The sequence below is a fragment of the Falco peregrinus genome, chromosome W, assembly GCF_023634155.1.
Source record: "Falco peregrinus isolate bFalPer1 chromosome W, bFalPer1.pri, whole genome shotgun sequence".
Taxonomy (NCBI): Eukaryota; Metazoa; Chordata; class Aves; order Falconiformes; family Falconidae; genus Falco; species Falco peregrinus.
Genome location: NC_073743.1, coordinates 16,919,387 through 16,941,886, shown reverse-complemented (window position 1 = coordinate 16,941,886; position 22,500 = coordinate 16,919,387). Strand labels below are relative to the sequence as shown.

Below are 22,500 nucleotides of genomic sequence, written 5' to 3'. Positions count from 1 at the left end.
TGCAGAAGTAAATTAATTCATATCCCTAAAGTCATAACTATGCCCAGGCATGAACCAGAACACGTAGGTAAATGACTGACGCAGGAATGGCAGTGCCTAAAAGTTGATCACTTTGTCCCTTTGGACTGATTCAGTGTGTAAAATTAGGAACCCAGAGTCTCCTGGCAGTCAAGGAAAGCCATTAAGCATTCCTGTGAAGTGATCCGGGGAGTCCTCATGCTGCAGAAAGTCACTTACTGTGAGTGACTTAAACAGGGATATGTGACCCAATTCCTTCTTAGTTTGCCATCTATAAAGGAGTGTGTGAAGCTCTGAGCACTTCCTAGATCTTCTGCGTTTCTCCCCATCATTGCCCTACTTCTTACACATCCAGTTTCAAGAGGATGGGATAGAACGTGACTTGATCCACTCTATGCTATAGCTTGGTAGTTAATAAACTCTCCTGGGAGGCCAGTGGTGATAGTTTCGAGATTTTAAAATTCTTAGTAAATACCAAAGAAAAATCCTACCCTTAAAATGCCTATTAGCCTGCTATTTTGGAGCTTAGTCTATGAACTTTTTCCTGTAGCAGGTGAAATATTTTGAATGATATATGAGAAAGGCCTTGGGTAAAAGATACATCAAGAATAAATGATAATGGTCAACATGAAAGTCTATTCACAGGAAGTATTATCAATCAACACAAGTGACTATTGAGAGAAATTTAAGGCTGAGACTTTTAAAAGAGCATAAGCAATCTATTTCCCTTCAATTTTCAGCAAGAACTGAGGAGATATAGATATATATTTAACCTAAATGTTTAAAAAATCCTAGCATAAATTCTCAACTGAGTAAAAAATGCAGGACTTGATATTGCATCCTGCTGCTCATAGAAATGGTCCAATGTTGATATGTGTATTCCTTGCTTTATCAGACCTTCCTGCATCTTAATATCTCTGGAGAACTGATTCTGTCGAGAGGATTCTGATCCTGACTGACTGTTGCCATGGTATTGGGTTATTCTGGGCTGTGATCAAGAAGAGCAAACAAACTTGAAAAAGAAACTGGCTTTAAAACATATTCTCCATCCATAGTGCCTGAGACTAGTTTTTGAAAACTAAATCTAGATTTTTGTATAACGTGGCAGTTGTTAAATACTTCTGAAAAACCATACCGGTCACCAGAAGTGTTGCTGTGAAAATAAATACATACATAAATAGAGAAAATTGCAGGAGGAGAAAATTGGGCCAATTCTCACAGTATTTGAAATTTTTTGTTTTCATTTAGTGGTACTATCCCACACTGAACTGAAACCCCTCTCTTCTCTGAGAGCACTGGAAAGAGAAGGACTTTTTGTAGATTATATTCCTGTATTGCTAGGCACTATTCAAAAGCTGGTGGGATTCAATAAACGTCACTTTGATATTCCTGAGCTTTTGAATTGAGTGCTTAATAAGGAGTTTGTACCTGTCTCCGACCCATAGACAATAATATAGCTCTTCTTTTGCACCTGTTAGTATTAATTCAACTGCAAGTCATCGTTGTGTACCAAAAGTGCTGCAGAAGGTTCTAGAAATACTTAAGACAGTACTTTCTCTATGCAGGCACCGGCATAATAAGCTCATATTCTTAGAGTTCCCTTGATGGGAAAAGGGGAAAAAAAGGTCCTAAGAGAAATCCTGGTGATGTATTATGCAGGATGATGACCCCAGAAGGATGCACAAGTTTCAGCAAGCAGTATTTAAAACAATAAAACAAGCAATGTGAAATTATGCAGGGAATGGGAGAAGTTTTCAGCAACTTCTTTATTTACAGATGAATAATTTTGTTTGTGAAATTACTGAGCGTGTTCATCCTATTCCACAGGCAGAATTCACAGCCATGAGGGACCAATACATGCGAGGTGGAGAAGACTTCATTATCTGCTATTCCATCACGGACCGCCAATCCTTTCAAGAAGCTTCTGAATTTAAGGAACTGATTTATCGTGTCCAGCACACCTATGACATCCCCTTGGTGCTGGTGGGAAACAAAATAGATCTGGAAGAGTTCAGACAGGTAAGCAACTTATCTGCTGGTTTTGGCCAGATTTTCCTTGGCTACCTCAGAGGTTTCTGTAGCATATGTTGTAGACTACCGCTAAGAATCAGTAGCACAAGATGTGGTTTAATTAAAGAGCAACACACTACGATTGGTAATAAATTAATGACTTAACAGTATTTTTCATTCATATCTTATGGATCTTAAAGCAGCCTTGGCCAATCACATCCAAATGTTCTTTGTTTTCACTTCAAAAGGGATCACACTATTTTTGTTGGAGATTATCTATATGGTCAACATGGGAAAAGATGCAGTCAGGATTTTCATGGAAAAAACCCCTGTTTTCTTTGGAAGTTACCAGCCATTAAATACAGGTTTTTAATTTTTTTCTCGTAAATATGTAGATTTAATTAAAGGTTTCTTAAACTCAGACTGAAAAAAAAAAAAGAGTTAAAATACAGAAATACATGTGAGATTATCTTTGCCTGAAAAGCCAGTGGCCGTGTTATTAGTGTTCAGGTAAGATGGGGACATGCAAGACTTGAATTCACTTTGATTTATACACAAGCTTTGAGCCACCACCACCCATAAAGCAGATTTCTTTGACTATGAGAGCACTGACTGTGGCACTCCCAAAGTCTGTAGCAATCTTGGCTCCCTTTTCCTTTTGCTTCCTCTCCACTTCCCCCTTGCTGTTTGTATCGATGTGTGTGTTTGTGCCAGGGAGTGAGTTACAGAGAGACCATCTTAGAAACAGCTTGGCTGTGACCTGTTACTGAACAGAAAATGTCCTTATTCTTAAGCAGAAACTTTGAAATGGGAGGTGGGGGGAGTTTTCCTATATGGAAATCTTAAGAGGGTCTTTATACACACTATGATTGCTTTCAAATGACTGGCTTCTGTGCAGACATACGTAACAGATAAATAAAATGGTGTTTTTCAGTTCATTAGCATCTGTGCTCACATGATCCTGTCTACTCTTTTCCACTTATCCTGTCACTCTTCTCCCCATTTCTTTGTCTTCTTTCATCTACTTGAAGAAAATCCCAGGCAGTGTTAAGCCTGAATTAGTCCTGATGATCTGATGATGTACATTTAAAACTTCACATCTGTTTCCAGATCATCGTTTCTCTCCCTAAATCAGACTGTGACAAAGCCTTAATGGTGACAATCCAGCTGCAGTTTAACACGCAGCTTGAGGCTTCAAACAACAGTGCCATATGCAAAGTGCAATCCAATCTGTGCAGCTTCTGGGCTACTTATATACAGATGGGGAGGGAGGTGGATTCAGTTGCTCTGCTGAGAAAACAGGACATTGCACCTGATCCCATCAGAAATGGGATATGATAGATTACCTAGAATTACCTATAGATGAGATTTTCAGGATTACTCTGTTGATTAAAGGATATGAAGACACTCTTCCAGTGATATTTGGCTCTGTTGGGCTTTTATATTTTAATCACTGTCAATGCATATAAAAATTTATGCCTGATTAAAATGTTTTACATGGTCTTTGATGATCTTGTCAGCTCTCCCAAACAGGAAAACTAGTGTGCATGAATGCCCAAATTGGATATCACAAACGGCACTCAAGATACTCAAGATTAAAGGACATGGGGAGGCTCTTGGATATATTAGAAATTGTATCTTTGAGATGTGACAAACACACAAAAAGCTATTATTCAGGGTTGTCACTGAAGACTCTGCCTGAATGTGTCTCAAGGGAATCCCAAATCATGGTCCTATATTTTTTTAAAAGCTTTCAATGAGCTGGGATTTTGGTCTTCAGAATCTTCCTCCATAAGCCCTTTACAACTGTCAAGTACGGCAATGTCAGAAGGGTTTTCTCAAATATTTTGCAATCCAGACACTGAGCCATGGGACACCAAAGACTAATAAGATGACACAGCGCAGATCTGCTGCTTTGAATAAAGCGCTTGAATATGACTATGTCTACAGAAGCAAGTAGTATGAACCAGCAGGAGCAGAGCTGTAGGACAAAACAGTTTATTCTGAACTCCACATTTCAGGAATTGATTTTTAACTTTGGACTAGCTCTACTCCAGGCCCCTTGTCTCCATGATTATTTGGTGCTGAGATGGATTAGTTGTGCTCCTGGGGCATATCTTCACTTAAATGTCATCCATAGTTCAGGTCATGTTCTCAGCTACCACTCCTCGATTCAAAGCAATGCACAGTTAAGTGGAGGTGATTAGAAGATATTGCTTGGAGTGCCTCTGACCTAAATGAAAGTACTAGGGTGGGGGAGGTCATCTATGTGCCCAGCTTTAAGCAAATGTTTAATAGGTTTCAACAGCTCATTGTTTCAGAACTGGGACTTGAGGTTGTGCTATATGTTTAACAAACACCGAAATAAGTAATATCTATACTTACTTGTTAGGTTAAGCAACATCTAAGTAACTTGATGAACTGTGGGAAGGTAGATTGAAAGGAATCTTTTCAAGGTCATGTATGTAATTATGGGTTGGATGGTCAAGAGTGGTAACCAACTAACTCTGGGGTGACAGACAGCCATGAGCTGACCCTGTATGGCACTAACATATCCATGGACAAACACTGAGGTACAGACACATACAAAATTCAAACAGCTGAGAAACAGTAGGTGTCAGAATGCAATTAGCCAGACTGGAATTTAACCAGGGCACCAGGGCTCATATTGTTGCTTTTTAAAATGAAATTTTTCTCCTATGAAATTCATTAAAGCTGCTGTAATGTTATTCATGATATTTGGAAACATAACATTAAGTTCAGCATTCCAAGGCACCATTTCCATTTAATGACAATTCTGCAACAATCAGACAGACTGTAGTAGCTTGGTCAGACAAAGCTCTTATTTGGAACGTGATCCCCTACACAATACATTCAATGTTGTATGTCACTTGCCTCAAATCCATCAACAGGATGACAAGAATAAAATTAATCTGCAATTACAATTTTCTGTTAGGAGAAATATTACAGAAAATCAAAACCAACAAATTTATTATTTTAAAATAATGTTTTTATTTTCTGATGGCTTCAGTGAAATTATTGTTGTACTTAAAGTATGCCTGTAATTTTTAAACTTTTAAGAAATGGGTTTGTCTGTACTCCTTCTTAAAACAGGTTTTAATTACATTCATCAACATAAAGAATAAACACTTCCCATTTTCTCTGAAACAATGTGGGGGAACAAGTGTGTAAAAACTGTGGGAGGAATAAAAAACCAAACCTCCTTATCTCATTGTTCATATCCAATCTGGTGGCAAGGCTCCCTCCATCCTCCATTCCCTTCCACCCATTTGTACTGCAGCTGTGTCCAGTCCTTTCTGAATTTGATCTCTTTTGTGTTTAGAGATTAACTGGGAAAGTGAATGGGCGTGAATGGTTAAGTCATTCTGCCTCCATTCTTTGATTTTTAGCCATTGATTTAAGCAATATTTAAGTATTATATTTATTTTATCCCATAGATATTTGATGTAAAAAACAGAGCACTAAGTGCTTGATTAGATACCATTTTAATTTCAGTGTTTTCTAGCATTAAATTCATTAGATTAATAAAGATAGGCTGTATGTCTTTTAATGTCACTAGAGTTTCAGAAACACTTAGAACCACCTTATATGAAGTACCATAAATCCTTTTATTTCAGGTAAGCTTTATCGCTTTACCCCAGATGAACATCAGGTTCTTACTGAAGTTTAAAATCTGTATAGTAGATAGATATCTAATTAAAACAAATTCATCTTTAAAAAATACAATAAACAGAGTGCATTTTATTTCAGTTTTCATAATCCAGTCACCGGAACCCCCTGATGGTTCTTCAGCTTAGGGCAATCTCGCTTCCAGTGTCCACTTTCCCTACAATATGCACAGTGATCAGGTCCCATAGGAGAGGTTTCACTCTTTCGCTTCTGCCTGACATTCCTCCTCTGCCTCTGCCTTGTCTCCTCTACCAGTTTAGCATGACCCAGCTCTTCTTCTCTTACCTTCTGTACATGTTCCCTGTTGCTTCTATCAACTTTTCCACATCACGATTACCTAGTAACAATCAACTCAAACCTTTTTCTAATCCTATTAGATCGTCCATCAGTCTTTCACAACCAACTTCCAAGCATCTAAATTTCCCCATACACATCTGCCTCTGCAACAGTATTTCTGCTTCATGCCTTTGCAGGCAAACAACAAATAGCCTGCCATGTGTCCAGCAGGACTCAGTCACACTTCTGAGTGGGTATGGGGGTTTGTACAAACTCACCCCAATACTTTGACACTTCCATAGGGTCCTTGACTCCCCCAGTTAAGGATATGTGCCACGTACTCTGTTTTGGATTCTTTAGGAAGACATCCATACTCTCTTTTCAGTTTGGCTAGCTCAGTGGCAGTATATGGTATCTCTTTGGTTGTAATGTGAGGATAATCATCATCCTCATTCAGATAAGTATATTCTGTTTTAATTAAGGGTCTCACTTGAGGGTTTTCCACATACGTTTTCTCGCCTCCTCTAACTCCTTCTGAGGGTATATTGGGTGAATACCCTTTTCCTCTACTTCCAGCTCTATTTCACTCAGGGCTTCAGTGTCTTTTTAGAACATTCTGCCTTCAGAGTGGTTTTTAATAAGCAGTTTTCTTCCCTTTCTTTCTCTAATTGTTCTAAGTCATAATTCATTTTTTGCAGAACTTTCACCAAATTTTCAAGGGATTCTATAATTTTGTTTCCATTGCTACGTTTTCTAAGGCGATCTTCGATTGCTTCAACTAGGCTAGCTCCTAAAATAGCACAGACTATAGATTTGCCCTTATCTGATCTAACTTTAGCTTGTCTGTAAAGAGGTCACTCGGTCCACTACATTCCGCAAGTTTGTCCAATTATGTCGAGCCTAATCTTCTCCGGGTACAGAGGGACGATCCACATACTTTACCAGAAATGTGTAAAACATGTCCTGATCTTTCATTAACAAAGGATTTTGTTTATCAGCCTTTTCAGCCATTCTCACTACTAAGGGACCCAACCCACTTTAGGGAGGCTAGACTTAGTTACAAACACACAGCCACTGCTGTGTCGCCCTTCTCTTCCCCGAATGGTTGAAGGGACCAAAAATCTGCTTCGAGAAGGCAGCTTATAGTTACTACAAGGTTGTCCCTTCACTTTCCCGAGCAGAGCAGACAAATTATCATTAACACAAGGGCAGCCCCCCTTTTTAGCACTTTCCCTCTTTTGCACTTCGAGTTCTTTTAGTTGGATCCCAACAGACAGAGCCCTCAATCAGAGTTTGGAGTGCTAAGTCCTAGGCGTGTGTGGTATGCAGGAAATTCGAATCATCCCCCTCGCTTTCTGGACACCTCTCACCCTGCTGAGTGTAGGGCCAGGTGTGGCTAGAATGAAACATCCTTCCCCTGTTACAAATCACATACAACCTACACACCTCTGTCTCTCAGGATCCTGTCCGTGATGCCAATTTAATGTCATGGTCCACTCAGTGGACTTGTGAAGGTTCGTTTACTATGATCTCGAAGCTCAAAAAAATCAAGGCGACCACGCCAAGGGGTTATGCTTCAATCAAACAGCACAATTTTATTGTTTGCCCGTAAAGCGGCATACGATAGGTAGAAAGACAGAAAGTGAAGGAAAAGGTAAAGTAAAAAGAAAAAAGGAAAGAAGATTATAGCTACCGCCATGAGTCCAAGGCGTTCCTATGGTCCCAGGTCTAGGCAGCGTCCCACTGTCCTTCCGATCGTCGTGATCCTTGGTGGGGAAGATCTCCAAAGTTCGGTTGCTAAGGAGTCCTCTTTTATGCTGAGCAACACACGTTGCTCCTCCTCTGGTCCATGGATTGTTGTCAGTCTCTGCCTTCTCGAGCAAGGTTATCACACATGTTCTGGTTCGTTGTTATGACAACAGTTGTGATTCTTCTTCCGGACAGTTGTTATGCGGCCTTATCATAGTTGTTCCTTTCAGTGCTGGGTATCAAGGAGCGGCATAGTACTCCTCGTACCATGCAGTTCTCTTTCAGGGTCACTGGGTCTCGGTGTCCATGAGGACCACATTCCATCTCCAGGTCTCTGTTAGCAATGTTGAGACAATATCATTCTCTTTAGACCGACTCTTACAGTAGGGCTGTGCTATGTGTTATTTCCCTGGTATCCAGTCTGTCAGTGCATAAGTACACCGAGACCACATCTTCTCCTTGGGCCAGCCTGCTAATCCTGTCCTACACCCATGGCCATTCACGATAGACCCCATTCTGGTCACCAAAAATTCTTAAGTGTGAAATCAGTAAAAAGTGTCACAGAGTGACAAGGTGGGGAGGAAAACATGGAAAACTCTTCTGAGATGCCATTTTCCATGTAACTCTGGGGAGGGAGAAAGAGGAACAGAACTAATTGCAATACCCTCGTGATAATGATTAATTGTACGGCAGCTTTTATCTAATCTAACCTTGTAATCTAGAAAGCCAGCAAACCTGAGCCTGCAGAACTGCCTGCCATGAAGTCAGAGTGAGGTTTGTTCAACTAATTACTTCTGAAGACTTCCAAATAGATTTAAGAGTAATGGTGTTGACATGAAATTCTCCTCTCATATTTCTGTAGCAGGTTACTCGTTTGCTGCTCAAGCTGCTGAAAAGAGGTGCCTGCTTCCCCAGGGACTAAGGAAAAAACATAAGGTGCACATATTTGGTTGAATGAAAAATACTGATTTCTGCCAGTGGAAACAGTTGTGAATTCTAGTGGAATATTGGCCAAATCAAATTGATGACCACAGTGTATACATTTACAAAAGGGTTCATACATAAATGTAAAAATGTTTATGTTTGAAAAAGGAAAAGTTTCACCATTATATTTTTAAGCAATAATTCTGTTTAAAATCCATTTTAAATTCTGAAACAAAGCAGAATATTTATGTTGAGGGAGATGGAAACTAGAGATTTTAACACCAAGGGTTTCTGTATTACTTTTGCTTTTACTGTGCATTTGTTTAGACCTGAAACATAGTTATACTGAATGTCTGGCCAGAAAGAGAAAACATTGGTTTCTGACAAAGCCTAGCCTTCAACATTTCTTTCAGTCTGAATTGATTTCCACTTGATCTTGTTTTCCCCCCTGTCCTGGTTTCAGCTGGGATAGAGTTAATGTTCTTAGTACCTGGAGCAGTGCTGTCTTGGAGTCGGTGTGAGAACAATTTTGATAACACATGGATGGTTTTAGTTGTTGCTGGGTAATGTTTATACTAAGTCAAAGACTTTTCAGATTCTCAGGCCCTGCCAGTGAGAGGGCTGGAAGGGCACAGGGAATGGGGAGGGGACACAGGCAGGACAGCTGACCCCAACTAGCCAAGGGGGTATTCCAGGCCATGGGATGTCATGTTCGGTATATAAACTGGGTAGGGGGGGTGTTGGCTGGGGGTCACTGATCGTTGCTTGGGGACTGTCTGGGCATCGGTCAGCCGGTGGTGAGCAGCTGAATTGTGCATCAATTCTTTTCTTTTCTCCCTTCCCTTTGGATTTCATTCCTCTCCCCTTCTCCTTCCTTTTCATTATAACCGATTATTATTGTTATTGCTAGTATTCTTTTTGTTGTTATGGTGGTTGTTATTTTATTTCAATTATTAAATTGTTCTTATCTCAATTCTCGAGTTTTACATTCCTTTCTGATTTTCCTCCCCATCCCTTGGGATGAGGGAGGAGTGAGTGAGTGGCTGTGTTACTTAGTTACTGGCTGGGGTTAAACCACGACAGTCCTTTTTGGTGCCCAATGTGGGGCACCAAGGGTTCAGATAGCACCAGGTCCAACTGGAGTTTGTTAGAACAAAATTTTTGTCGGTATTGTTTGTGTTGGATTAATAATTTCTGGCCACAACGCTGATTTCTCTGCTCTTAAAGTTGCTGCCCATGGTCTCAGGGTGGTGTTATTTACTTTACTTGCACTATGTGTTCCCTGTTATGCTGTTTGTTGTCCTTGGGACCTGAGCTAGTTATCATAGTGCTGTACTATATTGTACTGGTTTATTATATGGTGGACTCTCTGGTCATAAGACTGATCTGGTCTGTGTACTTAGTGGTGTTGTCACCCCTGTGTGTCGGGTGGTCCCTGATGAGGAATGCCAACTGCACCTTTGGCTTTTCTTTTCCTGAAAGTCAACCTATGGATAAGGTCTACACCTCCCTCTTCTCCCCAGGGTTAATTACTGAAGCATTTAGAATTTTTGCATATTCTGACTATCTTTGGACCGTTGGAACCACCATAGCACAGGTCCTGATCCTGTTGCTAGGAATACTGAATGTGGTTTTCACCTCCTCGATGTGGTGGAGAATTAAGCGACTAATTGTAACTACTCCAGCCTCTGTGGCAGAAACAACAGTTGCTCCAGCCCCTGTTGCTACTCCAGCCCCTTTTGCTACTCCAGCCCCCACAGCAGGCATTGTGGCTACTCCAGCCCCTGTGGTGGTCACTGTGGTTGCTGTGGACCCCACAAGTGATGCAGAAGACCAGCCCATGGCAGTATCAGTGGCCCTGATACAGAAGAAGAAATGGAAATGGAAAGCAGCTTGTTTGGTCCAGGAGAATGATGAAGCAGGCCCATCACAGGAACAAGATGGAGAAGATGAACAATAGGTAACCTCTTAATCCCTGTCTCTGAATGAACTGTGAGATATGTGGAAAGATTATGCCTGTCAACCAAGTGAATACCTGGTTGCTTCAACATTGGGATAATGGGGCTAATAGTGTAGAATTAGACAGCAGGGAAGCCAAGCAGCTAGGATCACTTATTAAAAACGGAGGAATCGACAAGGAAATTGGAAAAGGAATGCAGGTTCTCAGCCTCTGGAAGTGACTCCTGTCAAGGTTTAAGGAAAGATATCCCTACAAAGAGGATATTACATGTTGCCCAGGCAAGTGGACTACAATAAAAGTATCCAGTACTTGACAGAATTAACTGTGAAAGAGATTATTTATTATGATCAGGATGATCCACAGTCACCCACAGATCCTGACAAAGTCCTATGCACACAATCCATGTAACAGAAATTGGTATGGAGTGCACCATCATCATATGCTAACTGGATGGCAATAGTGGGCTGGAGACACAACACACCACCAACAGTGGATGAAATGGTTTGCCATCTCCAGGACTATGAAGATAGCGTTTCTGCCTCCACCATCTCAGCTGTGGAGAGACTGGTCCAGTGGTTTGATAAGGATATATCCTACTCTCCACCTGTACAGACCCACATTTCAGCTATCAACTGTAGAAGTGCTTCTGTTTGGGAGGGAGAATACAGGAGATACCACGGGGTACCCTGTGATTTTACCTGTGGGACCACAGAGAAAACATGAGGTGGGATGGAAAGCCTACCTCATTCCTGGAGGCGTGGGTGTATGAATTACAAAGAAAACCAATCACAAATAGGGGTCTTCCTGGAAGGCTTCTGCTCCAGTCTCCAGAGGGCAGTCATCCAGACGGAGTGATAGGGCTGACATTCCAGGGGTGTCATTGCTCAGTGGCAAGAATATGATAGGCAGTTTATAAATGTAAATAACTGAAGAAAGAGAAGGGTAAAAGGGCTTGGAATATTTTTTTCTTCTTTCTAAAAAAAATATTCCATGAAAAATATTATGTGAACAAATTACAACAGTACTGCTTCTCTTAAAAAGACAGAAAGATTGAGTTTCCTGTTTTGTCCGGTTCTGCTCAGGTTTTCAACACTAGCTACTGCTGTAATATCCAAGTATTTGAGCTTTGACCTGAACAGTAGCATTTCACGCTTGGAAAGATCCTTTTACCAGTGTGTAGAAAGTCTCTGCCACCATGCCTGTTGATACAACACTTATGCAATGAAAAAATGAATAACTGTCAAAAATGACATAGGTATAATAGGCCTGCTTTGGGGTTAATGGATTGGGTTGTATGTTTCTCAAAACAAGAATCAAATGCTTACAGTGAAAGCCTTTGGCTGTAGGAAAGGCAGATGGCAATGCAGGAATGCTCAACTCAGTCTTTGATGGACCTAGTCCCATCTATCAAAATACTGAGCTTGTCCCTGTCCAGATTGCTGGGGAGGTCCCTGACACTTGTCAGTGCTGGGTGGCTGGGAGTCACCTAATTTCTTCCTGGTACCTTATACATAGAGTGATGAACTGAGAATAGTGAAAAATGGTCAGTCCTGGTTGTTGCTCATCATTAATGAGAGAATTTGCAGGTGCTGTGTGGGAGTACCTTCAGCATAAACTCAATGGTCAGTGATGAGATTAAACAAAATTATTATTCATTTCAGATAGGCAATACCCATTTTTTGCTTTTTGTTATCTGGGATGGCATTCATTTTCTAGACCCATGAGACGACTCCTATGTTTCTCCTAGCAAATTTATTTATTAAAGACTGAGAAAATTGTGAATACCTTTGATTTCTTTTTTTTTTTTTCTGTTATATTACAGGTTTGCACTTGTACTAAAAGCTTATTATGTTTGTACTGATATGCTGAGGGAATGGACTGTGATGGGAAGGGACCTAAACATTTATGTGGATTCTTCTGGGTCGCCTGCCTGTCTCTAAACTGATATCCAGGTGTTAATACACAACCTGGCATCTGGTTCTTGTTTTCTGGAATGGGGTCCATTGGGAAACAGAAAAAAACACCAGAGATGAAGGAAGAGGACGTGGATCTTTCCTAGACATCATTCAGAGTACTTTTAGCTTTTCCCACTATTATTATTATTTTCTGTGGTGCAAACAAGACTGCTTAAGATGCTGCTTTCCTCCTTATGTTCTTAAAAAGTACCTTTTGTTTTTTACAGTTCACATAAATTATTGCCTGCCAAAAATACAGAGCTTGATCAAAAACCACTGGAATTCCTCCTATTAGCCTTAGTGGGTTTTAGACAAGCAGCCCCCTTCTATCTCCAATTAGTGATCAAGACCACATGTCTTCAGCACAAAAAAAAAAACCACCCAAAAATATTCGTAGAACAAAGCTTTTGGGTCTATAATTATCAGTTTCCCATTGCAAGGTTTATGAGGACTTCCAGGGTGGAAGTCTGTAACAAAAATTTAGAAGAATCCTTTCAACCCTCAGCACTCCACCTGCAGCTTCCAGACATCTCCATGGCAACCTGGAGGTGCCAATCACAGGGGTAAAAATGTAAAAGCCATTTGAAGTAGACCATGCTATTGCAGGGATGAGATGTACGAGTGGTAGTGCATTGCTATCCTGCATGATGACCACTGCTAGCTCACCCAAGGTCATGCTGTTGATTCTGCTAATACGATCTCTGTCGATGAAAACTACTTTGGTATGCTTCTGTTGCTGCCTTGACCAAAGGAGAGACAAAGCTGAAAACAAAATTGTCTGATCCTGATGGAGATTTTCCAGCTAATGACAGTCCAAGGGCAGAGGTCGACTATTGATCTGTTTAGTTTCTTTGCACTTTCCTTATCAGATACAGATATTTTTATGCTCTGCCTATGGGGGCCAATGATTGCCACTGCCTCCCCACCCACCACCCAGCCCAAGTGGGTTTGTGCTCTCATTGTGGTTGTGCAGAAACTGACCTTAGAGGAGAACCGGCTGTCTTAAAGATGGCAGCTCATCCATCATGGCTTTCACAGGCTGTCAGCATTGCATTTAATCTCACTTGTAATTTTCCAAGGGAGGTTTGCAAAAGCCACAAACAGAATCTTGATGCAATAAAATGCAGTTTGCAGCCAAGTTTGTTTTCCTGGGGCTCACACATCATGGTCATGAGGCTTCACTGCCCATTTTATGGACTTGTTCTTCTAGGGGAATCTTGCTCTTTGGTTACGCTGCAAGCTTCATTCCCTGCTTCTGTAAGTCCTGATTCAAACCCTGCCCAGTCACAGTTTTTGAAGTTTGTGTCAAACTCAGGAAGCTCCTGCCAGCTCTTAAATTTTTATTTTTCATTATCTTCACTACACCAGTCTTCCACCTTCAATACCTTCTTAAGGTTTACCAGCAAAGAAATGAGCTGAATTGGAATCAAGATAACCAGAATTATGCTCTGAGAAACAATGCTAGATTCAATTAGGGAGGGTTATTCTAAAGATGAGATGTAAAGCTCTGCTTCCCAGATATATATTCAATAGCATGACCTCGCTCCCTGACCTGTCTGTCCATGTCGTACTGACAGATCATATCTTCTACTGACACAGACCTGCAGGAGCTACAATTTGTTGACAAGTCACTGAGCTGTGCAGATCTGGGATGGATTTCTATGATATAGTTTCTCTTCTGGCAATAAGATGGGAACAAGGTAAGTCCCTGGAATTATGTGGGCGTCAGTGACCTCATCAAGGGCTTTGTTCCTTGTTTCTCATTCTAGAGGTGTCCAGTATCTTGACTGAATTATGAACCAAAAGAAAAATGTGTGTTTTTTCTCTAGACATATCTCTATATTTACAGTTGCTTCAGCAAACAGATTAATTAAATCACTATATCTATATTTTCATTGGTGCTGGAAGCAGTAATGGGAATTATGACAGCATTAGATTTTAGAAAAGCCTGTCTTCAGCCTTGAAGCTGAAAAACTTAGGCTGAAAATCCTGAAATTGTGCCAAGTGTCCTCTTCATGCAGATTAGTTCATAAAATTTCACCAAAACAGTTAATCAGTTCCTGAGGGCAAGATTTTAGAAAAATACCATGCTTTGAAATGAACTATTGCCATTAATAACTTTAATGTTGTCTCTGTAATTTGGCAGGAAGCTGAAGTCCAAAACAGAACTTTTGTCGTTTTTTATAGAAATTCAGCCAAATTTGGCCATCACAAGCCTCCGACCACATAGAGACTGTGAGGAAGTTTTTCTGCACAATTTATTTCTCCTGAGTATTCACCCATCCTCACAGCTCTTAGCAGTCTTGTTTCATTACAGAGCATAGCATGTCTTCCCTGTAGTTGTTCTTCTTTACAGGTGGGAGAAAACATAGTTTGCATCCTAGAAAAGAAAAGGAAAAAAAAAAAAGGAGGAATTAGAGGAACAAAGACGAGGAAAATCACAGAGCAAAAAGAAGGGCAATTTTTAATATTTGAGTATTGCTGTGCTTGCACTCTAATTATATTTACAACCTTACCATTCTTTAACATAAGGATGTTTCAATTTATGTGGATTTTTTTTTTTCCTTTTAGGTAATGAATGTATAAAATCTTCACTGAAACTGCAGCTCTGTGTAATCATTTGCTCAGAATTGCAGTGTCTTTAACAAAATAAAATAATAATTTAAAAAATCCTTCTTCAGCTCAAACAAGGCATAGCAAGGGAAAAAATGATTATAAAGTCCAAAATAGACCAAAATAGTCTTCTATCCAGACAATCAATTACTCAATGGTGCCCAATAGACATATTGAATCACGCCTTTTGCTTGCACAGCTGCCCAGAGGAAAATAAGGACCATATTGCTACCCATCTCCTTTTGCTAAAGGTTGGTAATTACAGCAGTTGGAAAGTGGTAACAATCTTTCATTGTGTCAGCCAGTATTATTCAGGTTGGCATACAACTTCCCTGCTTACCCTTACAATATTCTTAATTAAATTAGGATTATGACTGTAACGTAGAGGAATGATCCTGCTGATGTTACAAAGTGTGTGACTCAATGCAAAGGTGATGTGTAGGAATTGTGTGGTCTGTGTTAGGCAGGTAGATGCTCACTGCAGACTTCCCTTCAGGCTGGAATGAACTGATTTTCTGTTTCATCCCAAATCCTGTTTCTAACTGTGTCCAGTTTTACAGACAGATGGAAAAAAATGAATTGGTGTCATAACTTGAGCATAAATGGCATTTTCCCATGGTAGGTATGAAAGAGTTTGTATCTTCAAACATCAGGGTTAATTTCCCTAATAGATATAAATGGCACTTTGCGTACATGAAGGTAGAAATAAGAAAAATGAAAGCCAAAATTAGTTTTGTTGTAGACAGTAGCAATCAAGACTTTTCATAACCTATTCTTTACCCTTTCACAAGACTGTTCAAAGGAATTTTTTGCCTTTTTATTCAGATAGTTGGAAAGTTACTTGAATAAATCATGTTACACAAATAAAATGAAAGGCTGGAATTTCTGTCCTAGAATTTGAATATAGAATCATAGAATCTTTTAGGTTATAAAAGACCTTTAAGATCATCGAGTCCAACCATTAACCCAGCGCTGCCAAGCCCACCACTAAACCATGTCCCTAAGCACCGCATCTATGCATTTTTTAAACACCTCCAGGAGTGGTGATTCTACCACCTCCCTGGGCACCCTGGTCCAATGCTTGACCACTCTTTCAGGGAAGAAATTTTTCCTAATATCTAATCTAAACCTCCCCTAGTGCAACTTGAGGCCAATTCCTCTTGTCCTGTCACCAGTTATCTGGGAGAAGAGATAGACCCCACCTGGCTACAACCTCCTTTTGAGTAGTTGTAGTGAGCAAGACAGTCTCCCCTCAACCTCTTTTTCTTTCTCCATGCTAAACAATACCAGTTCCCTCCACTGCTCCTCATAAGACTTGTGCTCCAGCCCCTTCCCCAGCCCCGCTGCCTGGCTCTGAACACACTCCAGCCCCTCAAGGTCTGTCTGGGAGCAAGGGGCCCAGAACCCAACACGCCATTCCAGGGGCAGCCTCACCAGTGCCGAGGGCAAGGGGATGGGCGCTGCCCTGGTCCTGTTGGCCACACCATTGCTGACACAAGCCAGGATGCTGTTGGCCTCCTTGGTCACCTGGGCACATGGCTGGCTCATGTCCAGCCAGCTGTCGACCAGCTCCCCCAGGCCCTTTCCCACCAGGCAGTTCCCAGCCACTCTGCCCCCAGCCCGCAGCACTGTTTGGGATTGGTATGACCTAAGGGTAGAACCTGGCACTGAGCCTTGTTGAACCTCTTACAGCTGGCCTTGGCCCATCGATCCAGTCTGTCCAGATCCCTCTGCAGGGCCTTTCTGCCCTCCAGCAGATCAACACTCCACCCCCCAGCCTGGTGTCATCTGCAAACTGACTGAAGGTGCCCTCAATCCCCTTGTCCAGATAATTGATAAAGACATTAAACAGGACTGGCCCCAGCACTGAGTCCTGGGGAACACCTCTTGTGACCAGCCACCAGCTGGATGTAACTCCATTCCCCACTACCCTTTGTGCTCACCCATCCAGCCAGGTTTTAATTCAGTGTAGAGCACACCCACCCCAACCATGAGCAGCCAGTTTCTCCAGGAGAATGTTGTGGGACACAGTGTCAAAGGCTTTACTAGTGTCCAGGTAGGCAATGTCCACAACCTTTCCCTCATCCACTAGGCGGGTCATCTTTTCATAGAAGGAGATCAAGTTTGTCAAGCAGGACCTGCCTTTCATAAACCCATGCTGTCTGGGCCTGATCCCCTGGTTGTCCTGCACGTGCTGTGTGATGGCACTCAGGTTGATCTGCCCCATCACCTACCCTGGCACCAAGGTCAGGCTGACAGGCCTGTAAGTTCCCCGGATCATCCTTCCAGCCCTTCATGTAGATGGGCATCACACTGGCTAACCTCCAGTCAACTGGGACCTCCACAGTTTGCCAGGACTGTTGATAAATGATGGAAAGCAACTTGGCAAGTTTTTTGTCTAGCTCCCTACAGTACCCTTGGGTAGATCCCATCCGGCCCCACATCCAGGTGGAGGAGCAGGTTATTAATCGGTTCCTCCTGGACTGTGGGGACTCCATTCTGCTCCTCTTCATCCCTGTCTTCCAGCTCAGGGGGCTGGGTACCCAGAGGGAAGCTGGTCTTGCTGTTAAAGACTGAGGCAAAAAAGCATTAAGTACCTCAGCCTTTTCCTCTTCCTTTGTGGCGATGTTCCCTGACGCATCCAGTAATGGATGAATATACACCATACATGGTATTCATACAGTTCATTCATTCAGTTTTATGTTCAGAGACTGAAAAGGATGGATAGCCTGTTAGCTGGAAACCTGGCTTAGCATTTAGAAGCTCATACGGTTTGCTCCTTGTTTTGCTGCAGCCTTGCTACATGTTACTGGTTGAACTCCTGAAACATGAAAAATACCTTAAGTGGTCGGCAGTTATACTCTTATGATAAGCATTCAAACTATTTAAACCAGATGTTAATCAGCATGCTGAGCACCCTTCCATTTCAGAAGCTGGCGGGTCAAAAGCCAAGAGGTAGCTGATATGGAAATTTTAGGAGTAAGACCCCTGTTTCAACATGCAGGCAAATTTAAAAACAGCTGCCTTGGTTCCCTCTAGATTTCTGGTGATTTCTCCCCTTACAGCTCCTCAAAATACAAAGACACATTTTGTCCATGTTCTCTGAGAACAATAAGTACATGAAGTCACTTAGGGGAGGTGAGCTGAAAAACAAATAGATTTTGGATCTTCATACAGCTCAGGCATGAACTAAGTGGTAAGATTACAGGCTTGCCAAGACCAGAACACTTCAAGGCATGTTCAGAAATTAATGTGACTGAAAAAACTTAAGCTATGAAAGCTCTGTTTAAAGAGTCAAGTTGCCTTGAGGATTAGGTTAATGGTGAACAGGGATTTTCCATAACCTTAATTCTATGTAGTCTGTACCAATCTATGGAATAAAGGTACCAGCACTATCAAACTAAAAGTTTACTGCACTAAAGAGAGGAAGTGCATGGAAAAATTGATGCATCAGTATTAGGGAAATAATATAGCTGAGCACATGAATATTGCCTGTATGCTCTGTTCAAATATCTCATGGATTCAGTCTGATCCTTTCACTCTTGAATCTTCTCTGTCAGGTGCTGTTAGAATATTTTCCTATAAAATTAAAGGTCAGTGATTTGCAGTATCCAAAAAGTCAGACTGTACATACTGTAATGTTCTCGTATTGATTCATGCTCTGGGCATTAGGCAATATTTATGGACTTTTCTTTTCTTTATAGGTCTCAACTGAAGAAGGAATGAGCTTAGCCAGAGAATACTCCTGCTCCTTTTTTGAGACTTCAGCTGCCCTCCGCTTCTACATTGATGATGTCTTTCATGGACTAGTGAGGGAAATCCGAAGGAAAGAGTCCTCACTGCCCATGGTAGAGAAGAAGATGAAAAGGAAAGATAGCCTGTGGTGGAAACTAAAAGGATCTCTGAAGAAAAAAAAGGAAGGTACTACCTTATGGCAGTTCCCCATGAGCCACCCATCAGGAGCTGACCACAGAAACATGTAACAGTTTAAAAAGACAGCACTGACACAGCTTCTTCCAGACTAGGTCCTGGAGTTCCTTCCCTTCAGCCCTCATGCAGAAGTAGCACCCTGAAAGCCCAATTCATGGTTGCCCTGTGGTTCCTCTGTATTACAGATAAAGTCGCTTAGCATACCCTTTCATCCCTTCTCTGCAAATCTGAGTGGAGAAAATACTGTGGTTTTTCACCTGTGGTCCCTGGCTGGTCTTTGAACACTAGGAGTTAAGCCAGCATCCAAGGCAGAAGCAGCTTCCACCAGCTCTAGGACAAGGGATGCATTTATTGCCTCCTCTCTACATGCATGGTTCATTGCACCATCCCAGGAATGAATAACATTGATATCAATGGACATTTTGACTGTTTAAGGACTTTAGTATTTGACCTTCAGCTTTGCATTCACATGTAGGTTTAGGATTAGACTGTGCTCAGCCCACATGCGTGTGTCTGTGTGCAAATATGTGTGTGAACCAGGCCCAAAGGGAACGCTGGGGGGCTCCCAATTTTGACACTGTAGCCCTATACTCATTGTGTTCTTTTCATTTAGCAGGAAGGGTTAGCAAGCATAGCACAAGTCATGCACCAGCCATCCAGAGGCTCCCAGGCTTCTCGCTGCTCTGTCTTCTCTACCCACTCACCAGGACTGGCTAGCAGAGGTGCCATGTCCTGCAGACATGCAGTGCATTGGAATCATAGAATAGTTTGGGTAGGAAAGTGTAGAGGGATTTTTAAAAGACCGAGGACATATGTTACCATTGTCCGGGTTGGACAACCCAGGCCTGTTAGTTGAAGCTGCAGAGCAACTTTAAATTGTCCTTGGAACAAGCAGTGTGAGAAAGAAAACAAGCTATGCGCAAACAAGAAGCCAGGTGCAGAGCAAGCCCTGGGAACCACGGAATCAGCACACTCTCATCGGCACACTCTGATCAGGCACATGCAGCATGCTCACCAATCAGTGACACGGACGCCCGCGTGACCAGAAACTTTTATCCAATCACCTGTGTGTAGAGTCAGGTGAGTGGTTGGTTAAAGTTATAAATATGACCTGTTTGTTTAATAAAGTGAGCACGGCATGTAGCCATATTGGTGTGATTGTCGTGACTTGGCCGACTCTCCACGGGGGACCCTCTTCGGGAAAGGAAATTTTAAGGTTATCTAGTCCACCCCCTTTGCAATGAACATCTTCAAATAGATTAGGTTGCTGAGAGCCCCATAAAACCTGACCTTGAATGTTGCCAGGGATAGGGCATCAACCACCTCTCTGGGCAGCCTGTGCCAGGGTTTCAGCACTGGCCACCGTCCTGCATCCCACCAAGGAGCGCAGAAAGGCACTGTCTGTCTGATGCTTCCCATAGCCCTCCCTAGAGCAGTGAAGCTCTGTCCCAGCCTGTTGTAACATGCAATATAGAATTCAGCTCTCCTCTTACTAGAGGATTGCATCAGGTCAGTCACCATATTTCATAGCCCTTAACCATCCAAGTGAGTCATTTGATCAAGCAGTTGTACAGATCTTTTAAATATCCCTTTTTAAAGCTGGCATGAAGTAGAGTATAGTCTCATCGACTTTTTTTTCCCAGACTTCTTTTACTATTGACTTTATTTACAATTTTACATTTAAAACATGCATACATTTTGTCAAAAATAAATATTGTGATTTCCATGAAACCATACTAGTAGTCAGTGTCATTTGTGTCTGTCCTGGAGTGACACTTAATATCATTAGAAAAATATGTATGCTTGTTAGTAAATGTTCATTTCTTCACTTCCCTTTTACTATTTTGAATGCGTTTAACTAATTATATATTATATGATTTGCGGGGCAGTTGATTTGTTTTGCTCTGTTAAACTCAAAAAGTTTATGGTTTCATAAAGAATTTCAGTTCATTACAATCTGATGTTTTGTTCTCCACTTTCCCTTCCTTTCAACAAAATCCAGTGACATTTTTTGACTTGTCAAAAATTCTCCATCAAAAGTACTACTTTACTGTATATAGTTAGTTAATATGTGGCTATATTTCTATTTTGGAAAGAGTATTTCAGAGGAATACAAACACATGCACACATTTAAGGTGAATATTGTTTCCTGCCTCCAACAGTTGAAGTCTGCATTTACAGTATTGTAATTATTATTATTATTTAACCTGTACTGCCAAAGATTTTAGGTCAAACATCCTAGAGACAAAGAGATGTGTTTTTCCAAAGAGTTTATGAGCTAAGTATTGGTGGAGAGATGACAGGAGGCTGCACTGAACAGATGGCAGCTATGAGACAATAAATAACAAGGGGAAACATCTGTGACTGTTCCGATACTGCACACTACATAGAGGGGAATGAAGGAGTCATTCGTAAGAGGTCATGAAGGTCATGCGTAAGAGACCATAGAAATTACTGTTTTGAGAAACCTTGAGGGATGCTCATTGGCCTTTTTCAGGCAGATGCCTAAGCTTTGAGTCAATTGAAAACCATTTAGTATTGGTTATTATGTCATTTCACCCACTGAGGGACATACTGTATCAACACTGGCTTGGTTCCATAGTTTCAGGGGTACCTTGCTCCAAGGCAGTTTGCAATACAGAAAAGCTTGCAGAAGAGGGCACAGATACAGTCTGAGGTTAAGCCTTAAATGGATTCATATATTAAGCATGCACATTCTCTGACATTAAGGTCATCTGGCATGGAGCAACAACTTTCCATACTATTAAACTCTCAGACTCCACAGCAGGCTTACCACACACAAACTGCTGTTGGAAGTGGTCCCTGGACTATGCTAGGTTCTGCACCATGCTCAGCAGCTGGTTACAAAAGTGACAATCTGCCATGGTCTGAAACCAAACTGGGGATCATTTTAACAATTTAACAATATGTGCTTAGGCGCCTGCCTAAATTTTAATTTCAAATTACTAGTACAGACACAGGTTACATAGCCATATTTTTAGGTGTACCAAGCCCATGAAATCTCCATGTTCTGAGTATCTCCACAACCAGCCTCTATATGCCATATTTTGAAAAATATTTGGCACTAGGTTTGTCTCTTCAAAAAGAATGAGAAGTGCTAGATTCAAGATTTGTTTTGTAAATGATGGTTGTGACTTTATTCAGCCCCTTCCAACCATGACAGAGATTCCTCAGCTGTTTCTTCCATTAGTTTCTCCACAACCTCAAAAATCAAGGCTAACCTCTCCACCTTGAGCTCCATCCAGACAAACTCACTCTTTTTCATTTTTATTTCACTTGGTCTGTTGCATCACTCTCAGCAATGTAAAAGATGGTCTTGGTTGCTTTTAACAAACTAAAGACACTGCATCTATT

At 41.4% G+C, this 22,500-nt stretch overlaps 1 protein-coding gene across 1 annotated transcript; it reads left to right on the top strand.

Annotated features, from left to right (window-relative positions):
• Positions 1-1,848: 1,848 nt before the first annotated feature.
• On the top strand, positions 1,849-19,500 carry LOC129783177 (GTP-binding protein Rit2-like). The gene is made up of 2 exons (XM_055793032.1): positions 1,849-2,037; positions 18,900-19,500. Exons 1-2 carry the CDS (start codon positions 1,861-1,863, stop codon positions 19,176-19,178), a joined length of 456 nt encoding a protein of 151 aa, XP_055649007.1. The 5' UTR covers positions 1,849-1,860; the 3' UTR covers positions 19,179-19,500.
• Positions 19,501-22,500: the final 3,000 nt, after the last annotated feature.